This window comes from Manis pentadactyla, chromosome 5 (assembly GCF_030020395.1).
Source record: "Manis pentadactyla isolate mManPen7 chromosome 5, mManPen7.hap1, whole genome shotgun sequence".
NCBI lineage: Eukaryota > Metazoa > Chordata > Mammalia > Pholidota > Manidae > Manis > Manis pentadactyla.
The window spans coordinates 116,149,933-116,162,821 of record NC_080023.1 but is presented as its reverse complement, the minus strand read 5'-3'; the positions used below and the strand labels follow the sequence as shown (position 1 = coordinate 116,162,821).

The 12,889-nt window shown below is 45.9% G+C and overlaps 1 protein-coding gene across 1 annotated transcript in view; it reads right to left on the bottom strand.

Moving 5' to 3' along the window:
• PCDH10 (protocadherin 10) overlaps nt 1–6,290 on the bottom strand; it is a 43,420-nt gene extending 37,130 nt beyond the window's left edge. Inside the window, exons 1-3 of the mRNA XM_036903390.2 lie at nt 2,835–6,290; nt 1,174–1,232; nt 529–635 (exon numbers count right to left, since the gene is read on the bottom strand). Of these exons, the coding sequence (XP_036759285.2) occupies nt 529–635; nt 1,174–1,232; nt 2,835–5,462 (2,794 nt within the window). The 5' untranslated portion in view covers nt 5,463–6,290. The remainder of the gene's footprint in view (nt 1–528; nt 636–1,173; nt 1,233–2,834) is intronic.
• Nucleotides 6,291–12,889: the final 6,599 nt, after the last annotated feature.

Sequence of the window (12,889 nt, the reverse complement as noted above, 5' to 3'; positions counted from 1 at the left end):
TATTCATGGTTTAATAACCATTGCTTCTTTATTCAATACTCAGTACAAAATGCATTGCTCTTAATAGCAAGAAATTTAGATTCTAGTCCCCAATCATCCACTTATACTCTTGTGACCTTGTGCAGGTCAATCAATCTCATTCATCTTCAGTTACCTCATCCATAAGGGAGTCTAATAATACCCTAATTGACTGAAGGCTGAGGAATAGACCAGGTGAGAAATCTATAACTTTTTGTATGCAATATAATTCCATTAAAGAGCATCACATAAGGAAGATATGTTTCATATTCTAACACATTCCACACGAACTTTAAATGAACTTTAAAAAAATATGTTTCCAAAGAAACATTGTATTTTTATAATGTTCCTTAAGTATGTAATTATCAACATAGAATGACACCATTTTTCTATAGATTTACTAATATTAAACTTAAAGATAATTACCTAGGACATCATCATTTCTAGATTTATTTAAGAAACGAAAAACAACTATAAAAGTCAGCATAACCTCTGAACAAACACACTTACCAGTTGACTGGCCGCGGTTGGTGGCGTCGTGATCACTATCGCCCTGTTCACTGTCTCCATGGCCACTGTCCTTAGAGCTTACTATGTCGGCTTCCTGGAATGCAGAACTAGAAGGACAAAATGTGAATATCAGAATAAAAAGGGTGAAGAAACACAGAAAATATTCTTCTGCCACCACATGGTCACCAATGGTGCTGCAGATTCACAGATCTTGGCTTTATTTCTGCATAAGTTTTCATAACCTTAAACCTAATTCTTTAAAATTGAATATTAGCAGTTTGATCCCTTAAGGCATGTAAAGTTTAGTCATTATTCTATGATTGGAGCTAAGTATATGGTTACATCATTTTCATTAAAGAAATGTACATATACACCCAGTACAGTTAGGAAGACTACCAGTAGCAGTGTAGGCATGTTAAGTGACAAAATATTCTACTATATTTGGTAAGTTGTATATAAATGAAATATACCCATGTTTTTACTATACTGTCCATGAACCCCCAACATAATCAGTATTTATGGCCTGCCCTAGTTGGGGATACTTCATACATTTTATATTTTAATACTGAATAATATATCTAATTTCTACATTAAGTAGATAGTTAATTGTGCATACCCCAAGCTGGGAAAAAGAGGAGTCCATACCTGTTAACTCGGCGAGGTCTGTCAACTAGATAGCTGAGCTCTGCTCGCTGGTGTTTAGTCTAGAAAAAAAATAAATAAACCAAGAGCATTTGAATGCTAAGGGTTTAACTAATAGTCTGCTTTTGAGTTTAGGAACTAATTCTAGCTTAAGTCATTGTGTACATTTTTATGAATTCCCAAGCTTTCTTAAAACCTCAGTCTAGTGATTGCTTAGTAAGGGCAGGAAAATATGCAGAGACACCTCGATCTACATTTTCAGTAAAGGTAAAAAAAAGAAGACGACGAAGAAGAAAAATGCAGAAATAAAAGGCCAATTTTTAATGAGTGGGCTTATTTTAAAGGAGAGAATGAATACAAATGACCTCATAGGTAGGGTTCATGAACTATTGTCTCTAAAACAGTCAACCTAGTTATACTCTGCACTCTTTCTTTCAGTGGCCTAAAGCAGTGTTTAGGTGTATACAGGTTGACACAAGAAAAACAGCACTCTCAATAAGCAAAAAGTTTGGTTATTTTATGGAATTATCTTGTTGTTTATTTTCAAAATGTGCTTAAGATACAAATGAGCTGTACAAATATTCATGAAAGTCAATAATATCTAAGACTCAAATAAATAACCTGCCAGGAAAGGAGTTCATAGTCCTCCCTCCCGCTCCAATTCTTTTTCCCCTCCAAACACCCTCTGATTCTCCTCCCCACCTCCACCACCCACACACCCTTTCCGGTCCAAACTTTTCTTTTACATAAATCAACTCTATTCTCCCCCTCCCTCCTTCCAATTTTGCCACTTCTCCATCTTTTAAAAAGAAATCGAAATTGACAAGCAGATTCTTTGATGAGGAAAAAGCCAACATCAGTGTATCAAACACAGTGGCAAGAAGGTGATTATTAACTAAAAGATATATTTAAGACAACAATTGTTTAAGCCTTTCGTTAGTTTACGTTTACAGGGGTTAGTGCCAAAGCAACTTCATTCAAATTCACACTGTGTGGGCGTTAGGCTTCAAGAGCGTCTGTAAATGCTGTCCAGGGCAGAACTGAAGGCTTTTCTGCAACCCGAGTTCAGAGGACAAGGATCTGATAACTCATTTACTGAAACATACATTCGAGTTTATAGACAGCTGTGCAAAGTTAAAACAATCTATAGCTTACTTTTACACGAGACTAAGAGCATCGATAAACAAAGCAAAACAGAATTAATTTTATTCACGCCTGGGACAAACGCAAAGAGAAAAAGACCTTTTTTGCCAGTGCAGGAAAGGCCCTCCACAGCTTTTCCCTCCCCCCCGCCCCACCCCCCGCGCAAATTCCCCTTAACCCACAGATTCGAAAAGTGAAAGACTGTGAGGGGGCCAGGATTTTAAAGGACAGATGCCAGAGGGAGGAAAGAAGGAAGGTCCAAGGTGGCAAAGCACCAAAGAAAGGACATGGAAATAAACGTGGAGGAGGATGGAGCGCAGAAAATTAGGGACAACACGAAGTTTAGGTTACACACGAAGGGGTGGGATAGGGTGACCTCCCCATTTCTGCTCCCACAAAGGTACAAATAAGCTAATATCCTAAAAATAAATACACAGCGCACCAGAGATTCAAGGGCCGGACTAGAGGAGGCTTTCAGATGGAGGAGATGAGAGATGGTGGTCCTTTCGCTTCAGCCTTACCTCGTTGGACAAAATGCTTCCGTTGGAGATGATGTCGGGCTGCGGGTCTGTGTAGCCTGTGACGATGGCCCCGCAGGGATTGTGCTCAGTGTCCGTACTCCGCGAAGGGCTGCAGGGCTTAAGGAACATCAGATCTGTCTTGGCGGACTCAGGGGTCAGGCAGACCTGGTAGCAATAATTCTGGTTGTGGTGGTGGGAGCCAAAGGCCCCGGACTCCTCCACGGGTACTTGGGCCGGGTTACTGGGGACGTTAGAGCTCTGCACCAGCATAATGTCGGACTTGCTGAGTTTTTTCTTGCGCGCCCGCGCTTGGCGTCCACAGCAGGTCGAGCCCCCGGCGCCACAGCAGCAGCAGAGGCAGCAATCGCTGGCCAGGCACGTGTAGATGTTGAACTTCTTCTCTTTTTGGCAGCGCACTGCTAATACTATCATGGCCAGCAGGAAGATGAAGGACACCGAGCCCAGTGCGATGATGAGGATGAGGGTGAGGTCCAAAGAGGTCTCCCCGCCACCGGAGCGGCTGGGGCGCTGGTGCTCCCCGGACCCCACCCCACCGCCCCCGCCCCCTCCCTGGGGCTCTACAGCGCCATCCACCAGCTGCACCACCAGAGAGGCCGTGGACGACAGAGGCGGCTGCCCGTGGTCGCGCACCTCGATCACCAGCTCGTAAGGCCGCTGGGGGTCGCGCTTGGCCGGCACCCGGCGCGCTGTGCGGAGCTCCCCGGTGCGCCAGTCCATGCGAAAGAGGTTCATTTCGTTGCCCCGCACAATGCTGTAGGTAAGCCGGGCGTTCTCGCCGTCGTCCGCGTCCACTGCGGCCACTCGGGTCAGCAGGTAACCCGGCTCTGCCGAGCGGGGAAGCACCTCACGCGCCGGAGTCCCGTTGCGCCCTGGCAGGGGCGCCACGATCGCCGGGGCGTTGTCGTTCTGATCCACGATGAGGATGTTGACAGTGGCGTTGCCAGCCAGCGCCTGGGGGCTGCCGGCGTCCCGGGCTTCCACCTGAAAGCTGAAGTCCTTGAGCTGTTCGTAGTCGAAGGAACGCAGGGCGTACAGGTAGCCGTTCTCGGAGTTGATGGACACGTAAGTGAAGACGCTCATGCCCTGGATCTGGCACTCGAGGATAGAGTAAGCTAGCTGGGCGTTGGCGCCCTCATCGCGGTCTGTGGCGCTCACCGCGTAGATGTAGGCGCCAGGCACGTTGTTCTCGGTCACATACACGTCGTAGACCGGCTGGCTGAACCGCGGTGCGTTGTCGTTCACATCTGATACTTGCACTTGGATGGACTTACTGGTGGAGAGCGCCGGCTCGCCCCGGTCGCGAGCCACCACGGTCAGGGTGTAGGAGTCCCCCGCCTCTCTGTCCAGGGGGGCCTCGGTCACGATGGTGTAGTAGTTCTTGAAGGAAGACTTGAGGCGAAACGGCACATCCCCCAGCAGCTCGCACTGCACCTGTCCATTCTCCTCTGAGTCGCGGTCGGTCACGCTGAACAGGGCCACCACTGTGCCGGGCGCCGCGCCCTCGCTCACCGCCTCCTTCACAGTGCTGAAGCTGATCTCCGGCGCATTGTCGTTAGCATCCAGCACTCGCACTAGCACTTTGCAGTGCGCGGGCACGGCGTTGGGGCCCAGGTCTTTGGCTTGTACGTACACTTGATACACTGGGCTCTCTTCATAGTCCAGCTCGCCGCTCACTTCCAGCCGGCCGGTGCGCGGGGAGAGTCCGAAGAGCTCCCGTGCCCGGGGCGAAATGTGGCTGCTGAAGGAGTACACGACCTCGCCATTCTGGCCCTCATCTGGGTCTGTGGCGTTGAGCTGGATCACAAGCGTGCCCGGCGGAGAGTTCTCTGGTAGAGACACAGTGTAGACGGGTTGGTCAAAAGCGGGCACATTGTCATTGGAGTCCAGAACTCGGATGGTGAGTAGGGCAGTGCCGGTGCGCTGCTGCTGGGGGGGCAGGCCGCCTCCCCCGCCGCCTCCCCCTCCATCTCCTCCTCCTCCCCCTCCTCCCCCGTCCACCGCGGTCAGCACGTAGCGGTGCACCGCTTGCTGCTCTCGGTCCAAAGGTTTCTCTAGCACCAGCTCCGCGAATCGGTTGCCATCCCCCTGGGTCTGCACGTCCAGGGAGAAGTAGCTGTTGGGGGTGATCTCGTAGTCGCGCAAGGAGTTGGTGCCTACGTCTGGGTCGAATGCGCTCTCCAACGGGAAGCGGGTGCCTGGCGTGGCGCTCTCAGAGATCTCCACCGTCAGGTCCGGCTCCGGGAAGGAGGGAGGGTTGTCATTGATGTCCAACACTTCGGTCTCCACCCGGAACAGCTCCAGGGGGTTCTCCAGAAAGACCTCCAGGTGCAGGACGCAAGAGGGACTCTGCTTGCAGATTTGCTCGCGGTCTATCTTCTCGTTCACGTACAGCACCCCGGTCTCCAGATTGAGGTCCAAGTAAGGGGTCCTAGAGTTGGGCACCGTTTGAAACCTGCGAGCCGAAAGTTTTGTAATGTCCAAGCCCAGATCTTCAGCGATATTCCCCACGAAAGTGCCATGTTCCTGCTCCTCCTGCACCGTGTAGTGGAGCTGGGAAAAGACTCCTTCTACCATCCAGAGCAAGGCAAAGAATAATAACACAATCATCTCCAAAGGGAAAGGAAGCAGCTTCCCGCAGCCAGTCAGTCACCGAACACCTCCCCCACCACTATGAAAAAAAAAAAAATCTCAAAAAAAAAAAAAAACCCAAACAAAAGTGCGCTATGTGTGGGGCTCCTGTGGCTTTCTGTCCTTAAAAATCTTATTCCTTTTGCTTCATTTTAGGGCTTCCCCAATTCATCCTCATTTTTCAATCTTAGCGCAGGAGGGGTGACAGGCGTCCCCTTTCCTCATCTGTAATCTTCCCACTGACCGATTAATAAAATAATAGTACAATAGTCAGCGTCCTTTATTCCGACAGTCTTGGCGCAACGCGGCGCTGGCAAATCCCAAGGAGGAAATCTCGGTATTTCAAGACTGTCCTCGGTTTGTCTTCTTGCTGATGGGAGGAGAAGGAGGAGGAGGAAAAAGAGGAAGAGAAGGAGGAGGAAGATGAAGAGAAAGAGAAGGAAAAGGAGATGCTGCTGGCACCGCTGAACATGCCTCAATGTAAACGGCTGGCAAATGCAAAAGGGCTTAAAAACAACTAGAGAATTTTGTGCCGGAAAAGCACAGAACGGCTCTGCAGCATAAAACTTTCATTATCTTCATTTCTCTTGATGGATATTCTTCTTGGCATTTTGCCTCTCTCGCTCTATTTGCATTTGTTGGCTTTCATTGTGTTGTCTCTGTCCTCATCTCCACCTTCATTTGCCTCTCTGTAAGTGTGATGAGCAATTTCTTTTCTGCTTCCCAAGCCTCTCTCCCTCTGACCTGTCTCCCAGTCCTTCCCTCCTTCTGCCTCAGCCCTTAAGCCCGTGGTCTCGGCTGGCAGTTTCTGAGCTCCGAGCGCTCCGCTTCTCTGTTTTTGCGCAGCTCTCTCAGTCTGCCAACCAATCGCTGAGGAGCACCACCCACCGAGCCACCGCTAATTGGCCAAGCTGTCCGTCAAGCAGGCGCGTCACGCGGCAGCGGGGAGGTGCTGAGAGAACCCGCGCCCGGCTGCCCGGGTGAGTGTGAGTGTGAGGGCGAGGAGAGCCCGGCAGGTCCCGAGGCTCTGACTGGGGACTGCCGCGGAAAGTTCCCAGTCCCCAGCCGCAGGTAATGGAGAGGGAATAGAGGTTCCCCTGTTTGCATCAGCAAATGCGAAATCACAATAGCAACGGCAGCGGTGTTCTCTCCCAGGAGCGGGGTTTCCAATGACGCTAACATTCTTTTTCCTTTAAGGTATTTTCCTTGCTATATTGATCGTGGAAATAAATAACCGAGAACGGGAAAAAGTTGCAGAGGGCCCATAATTGGCAAGGGTTACTTAACGAAGGGGCTCCCGCAGAGATTGGCAGGACATTATTAACATGGATAAAATGTGGCCTGTATCAAACTGGCGTGAGGGTCCAGGGGGCCGTGGGAAAGGAGTGAGCCAGTCGGAGAGTGGGACGGCGGTGGTCCTGAAGCCCAGGGATTCACGCCGGAGGGTGAGGGCTGGCAGCTCCTGTAGACGGGCGCACGCGTCAGACTCGCCGCTTCCCCTCCTAAGTGTACATCCACAATATTCTGACCAAATAGACTAATACGCTTTGGGACCTAGTTTAGCTGTGAACGCTAGGATCAATGAGGAGTTTCATTTGAGCTCTGCTTTCCAACCCGCCAGTCGGATTCACTGGCTTCGGCGCCAAGAACGCTTGACGCACCGCGGCGCCACGGGTATCCTTGCGCCTCCCGGCCGGGAGCTGCACAGCGGCGGCGCGCGCAGTATTTTCTGCTTTTTCCTGACCGCTGGAGACTCCTACCCCCGCCCCCATGCTAGACCTCGACATCAATTTTGCAGAGCTTGGGGCAAGATTGCGGTTGAGGACGGCGGGCCAGGGGCGAACGGAGGAGGGCGGGCGTGCGGACGAGCGGGCGGGCAGGGGCCGGAGCGTGTGCCGCGGCTGGCATCTGCGGCCGGGAGAGTGCATCCCCGGTGCTCGCGCCCGCGCTCCCCGGCCCGCGCACTGCTCTGTGTCTGCCCCAACGGAGTCGCCACCCGCCCGCTGGCTCTCCGGTGCTGCGCCTGACGAGCGCCGAGTGCCCACTCACGAGGAGTGGGGGTAAAGCCGAGCATCTGGCGCATCCAGTTCTTGTGAAGTTAACAATACAGCGCGAAGTCTCCCGTGCTAGAGAGTGGATTGCATGTTAGTTCTCAAAGAAAAAATATTTAAACTGAATTTTAATATTAGTTAATGGGCCGTAGTAGGTGGTTTATTCACTAAAACAGCCCCCGTTCAGTCTTCGTCTGCCACCAGATAGGAAGGTGCCTTGCGGTGGTAATGAATGACCCGAGAGTAACACCGCCACAACCTGCGGAAAAAGGAGAGTCGTTTCCCGACCCCGAGGTACGTTGCTTTCCCTCCTGGCAGTGAGTTAGAGAAGACGGGTGTCCACGGGCGTGACCGTAGACTGAGGCCTGTCCTTGTGAGTCCCGGGAGTGCGAGTCTCCTCCCTCGGCCCCCGCCCCTGGGTTCGTTCACGAAGATGGGTCCTGTCTTTGAGCAGTTAGAGTGAACAGATGCCAGCAAAAATGGCTAATCCGTTTCCAGCTGCAGTAAATTGACGACCGGTCAAATCCAAGCGAAAACCGTTGCAATTAAAACGATTTTAGCTTCACGTCTGCGGCTGAGAATGGAGCGGCAGTTTATAAAACGACCTGTGGATCAGTGAAAAGGAGATTATAGTGTATCTGAATATTAACAACACTGCATCTATACTTTTCTACCCTTTTCTCCTTTTCTTTTTGTTTAGATCTGCAGGATTGAAATGAAATGTTTTGAGATCTTCAAGCTGACTCATCAGAATTCTGGAGAATTTTTTAAATGACGGTAATTTTCTAATGTTTTCATTTGTACGTATGGAAACACTTGTATGTATGCGCTTGTGCGCGCGTGTTTGCGTGTGAGCGACCCAAGGCTGAATGACAATGCAGATCCCCAATATGGGGAAGAGCGTTTGTGCTCTCAAAATGTAGATGAAGTTTGAGCAGATCAGGGCGTTCGCTGAGAGCCGAAGAGCTTCCAGAGGTGGAGATGAAAACGTGGAGAGATGGCCAGATTTGCCTGTAAATAATCACTACATCCACTGTAACACTTGAGCTGCCTTTTTTTTTGGTAACAGTTGTTTGAACAGGGAACTCTCTCCGCAAACGTGGGTTAAAAGCGCCTCCTAGCGGCGAAAGGAGCATATGGCGAACCAGAGAATTTTGCTTTTGAAGCTCTCGTTCCTCCCGGCTCGCCTGTTGGGGGCTCTGCAGGATTTGTCGGGTCTCCGAGGCCCGAGTTCGCTCTGGCGACGCTGTCCCAGGTCCTCTAGAGGTCTCGCCTTTCTGACTTGTAGTCTCCGTGACGCCGGGCACCGGCGGAGTGACGACGGGTCTTCTGCCGGGGAGAACAGACCTGAGCCCGCTGGTCTGCCTCTCTAGGTGGTTCCAGCCAAGGGCAATTGCAAGAGCATTTTGTTCGGCGGACAAAATTTAGACACTGGCATTAAGAGCCTTTTCTGCCTCCCTTCTCTGGCTCCTCCTGGAACCATTACATACTCCCAACACCGCACCCACAAAACAAAACAGCACTTTAAGTTTACCATTTAAAAATAACTCTAAAATGTAACCGATTTACTTCCTCTCTGTGTCAGTCAAGCAGATTTTCTCCCCTTTCCATCTTCTTTTTCCAGTCTCCGCGGATCCCAGAATGTAGTGAGGCCATGATTACATAAATGACCGCCTGGGTGGTGGGGTTGCAGACCTCTTTGCAGAGCAGAACACCGAGTAAAACTGTGCCCCTTGCGCCGCCTCCCCCACTGCGGGAAGAGGGAGGGAGCAGCAATCCCTAGCAAACAACCCTCCATTCCTATCCCCAACGGCCATTTTCTGGAAGCCAACTCTCTGGGCCTAAACAAATTGCATCCCAAAACAGAGGGGAAAAATGGTTATTGTTATTTGAAGGGGGGGTTATCAAAATCAATTTTCACTCAAGTAACTGCTTGGTGTATGAGAGTAATAATACACACTCGAGTGTCTATTTCTTTGGCTTCTAAGCACAGCAGATACAGAGGGGAAGCCGAGAATCCCACAAATGCATTTTATATTCATAGTTAAAAACTTTGAAACTGGTTAACGGGTTTGCTTTATTCCCTACTTTTTTCTGGACAGACTGGAGGCAAACAAGTTTATTAACCAACGTGTGGTTAAATGAGTGTTTGCAATGATTTAACTTGACTTCAAAGCAATTTGTTTCTAAATCCTCTTATTATTGCAGTGTGTCAAGAGCTTTAAGACAAGATGTTTTTTGAAGAAAAAAATTTACATTAACAATAGGGGGGTTTTCAAATACTAGAACAGACCAGGATTGGGCTAGATGGTTCCTGGCACTTGCCATTTGCAGCAAGCAGTATGCAGAGAGCAAGGCAAATGACCTGGACTGTATTGCCTTTCTTAGGGGTAACCATGAAATAGGTTTATTTGTAGTAGTGCAACCTAAGTTAAGAGGTGGGAAGGCAAGGCTTTGGAGTCAATGCCAGAGAGACTGTGTTGGTTTTTGCTCATCTACAGTAAAGAGTGCCTGTTGACTAAAGTTGCTGGAAAACATTTATAGCATATGCTATTATAAGCATTTAGGTAACTCTATTTTCTATGTTCTAATGTTTTGAACCCAATAGAGGACAAACCAATCCATGTTTTGGGAATTGAGAATACTAGATGCCCCATTAAAGATTACTTGATATTCAAAGTAGAAATGTTCTTCTTCCCCATTTTGTTTAACCTAGTTAATATTGTTATGGCTTCACATTTCAATGTCTTTTCAGTTATCTGACAGGGCCAGCATTTTGTTAAACTCTAAACAGTGAATTAAAAGCACCGATGAGCTGAAGTAGCCCTCTAATACAAAATGACAAATTGCACTTAAGCAATACATGAAGAAGAAAATGATTTATGGATTTTTACAGTGGTCTGAGCAAATGAAAGCAACATGAATTATACATCCTAATGCTCACAATATCATTTTCTAATAATACTGTTTAGTTCAGATGCTATACTCTAATCCTTTCTGTAAGAGATATTGATCAATAAGAGATCCAGAAATATTTTTAAATCAGGCAATGGTGTTTGATATTGGTTCCAAATATATATATATTTCCTGAGTATGGGGAGGGGGTGATGAATAAATACTGAACTTAGTAACTTTCTTGTCAACTCCTTTACATGTTGTGCTTTTGGTGCTAAATAGTTATTTGCAAACTTACTGCTTGTTCCGCAACTTCTTTCAAAATGCAGGTAAATATATCCGACTTAGAATGATAATTGTCATTACATCATGACCTCTCCTTCTGAAAAATCAAGGTGCATTACTTCATCTTACCCTTTTCTTTCATTGCTTTTGGTACTGAAAAATCTGACTTCTCCAAAATGTCTCTTACCTCCTCATATTTGTTTCATCCTGTTTTGTCAGGACATTGTTTAATTCCTTAGTGTTTGAAAGACAACACCTGAGTTAGTAAAAAAAAAAAGCCATATGCCTTAGTTTTTTTGGCCTTAGCAGACAAAAGAGAGCTTATGGCTGTCTTAAATTAAGAAAAAAAAAATCAGTCTGACAAAATTCTATGTGGTGCCTGTTTTTTGTTTGAAAAGTAAAAAAAAAATCAAGTTACCTCTGTGTTGTGATGAGTAATTACTTCTAGCATTTTTAACCATTTGTGATGTGTATAAGTATTTTGGGGTGTGTGTACAATTTTAACTAAATTTTAATTTTGCTGTATTACATACTCAGCCACAGGAAACTTCTAATTACCCAGAGAGCTCTAAAGTCATGTTATTAGATTTAATCTTAATTATCTAAGTTTATTAAAGAAAGAAATAAAATGAATTCTAGCTTCTGCTTTTGACAGCATTAGTAATAACTCTTACTGAAAGATTACAGAAATCAATGATGTGATTAGTAGGATTGTAAATAAGAACTATAAGATATCACATTTAAAAAGCCAGCTGCTTTGCTAACAGGGATGAGGTGTGGGTTTGACTGTTGGGCCTAGAGGTAGAAATGAAGCTTTAAACATTAAGGTCGATATAGAACAATTTAAACAATTAATTGCAAAAGCTGATTAAGTTTATATGAGTAAGAGAAAAGCTGTCCAGAATTCTCTCATTTTTCTTCCGCAGTGGGTTTGCATCTTATTCAACAGTGATACAGTCAACTTAATACTAACGTTTGTCTGGCAAATATAAACTGTTTTCTTAAAGAGAAGCCCCTTGTTTTATAAATACAGAGTAAGATTACCCAAACTGTGATTATGGTTAAAAGTCACAGCATTATTTTCTGAAGAGTTTGAAAATGTTATTGGAGACAGACACCATGGGAAGAATATCAAATATAACTTGAGAATTATATTAGAATTACAATTATGATAGTAACCAGAACAAATAGACCTTCAATTTAAAAACTCTCTCTCTCAGTTTGACTGCCTGGTTAGAGTAACTCTTTGTATAAGAAACTTGGTTTCCATGATGTCTTACTTAAATGTGCTTAACAGTGCTAAACTATAAAGTGCTTTATTTTATTGCAATTTCTTGTTCATTTGATTTTTATTTAATGTGACTAATGGTTTTTAAGCCAATGTGTACCATGCGTTCTTACATGAATTATAGCATTTTTCCCATGTATATAAGTATTATCATCACAGCATTATAGATAAGGATAAAAGGATGTTCAGAATTTAAGTAAATCATCAGATTAATAGAAATCTAAATCCAGGCCTTTTGATTCTCATGGTGATGCATGTTACTACATCAAGATGTTTAAGCCATCTGAATTGGATTTATTTAGGGAAAACAAACAATGACTTAATTTAGAGAAGGGGTTTGTCCATATTTTGTACCTACAGGAGTACTGATTTTATCCTTGTCAGAATGGCTGGTACATCATTGAGTTAAGTCATGGATAAATCCATGTAGTTGGAGAGTTGGTTGTTGTTCTTTATTTTGAGATTTTGTTAGGAAACCCCAACTTGAATGTGTTTTTTTTCCTGAGTGAATAAATTACAAGGAGCTATCTCCTTGTGCAGCAATGACTGATGGGAGAATCGGAGATTTTAATGACTGAAAATGGAAATTGGTACAACAGAAGTGTCCAAAAGAAAGGCACTTCTTCGTTCATTCCTGAAAACACCACGCTGATCATTGCTTTGTTCACTTAGTTCATCAGAGGTTGTTAAAAGCTAGAAAAAAAAACACAAGAAGTGCCCTCATTTTACACCATGCAAATATTAGTGTTTATTTTGTATATATTTCTAACCTAATATATTTCTAATATAGTTGTATGTATTTTAACTTAAAAAGCAAAATTTTAACTACCACTTTATTCTAGTTCTTCAGTGTTACTCAGAAAAGTGTTTTAATTTGAAAACATTAT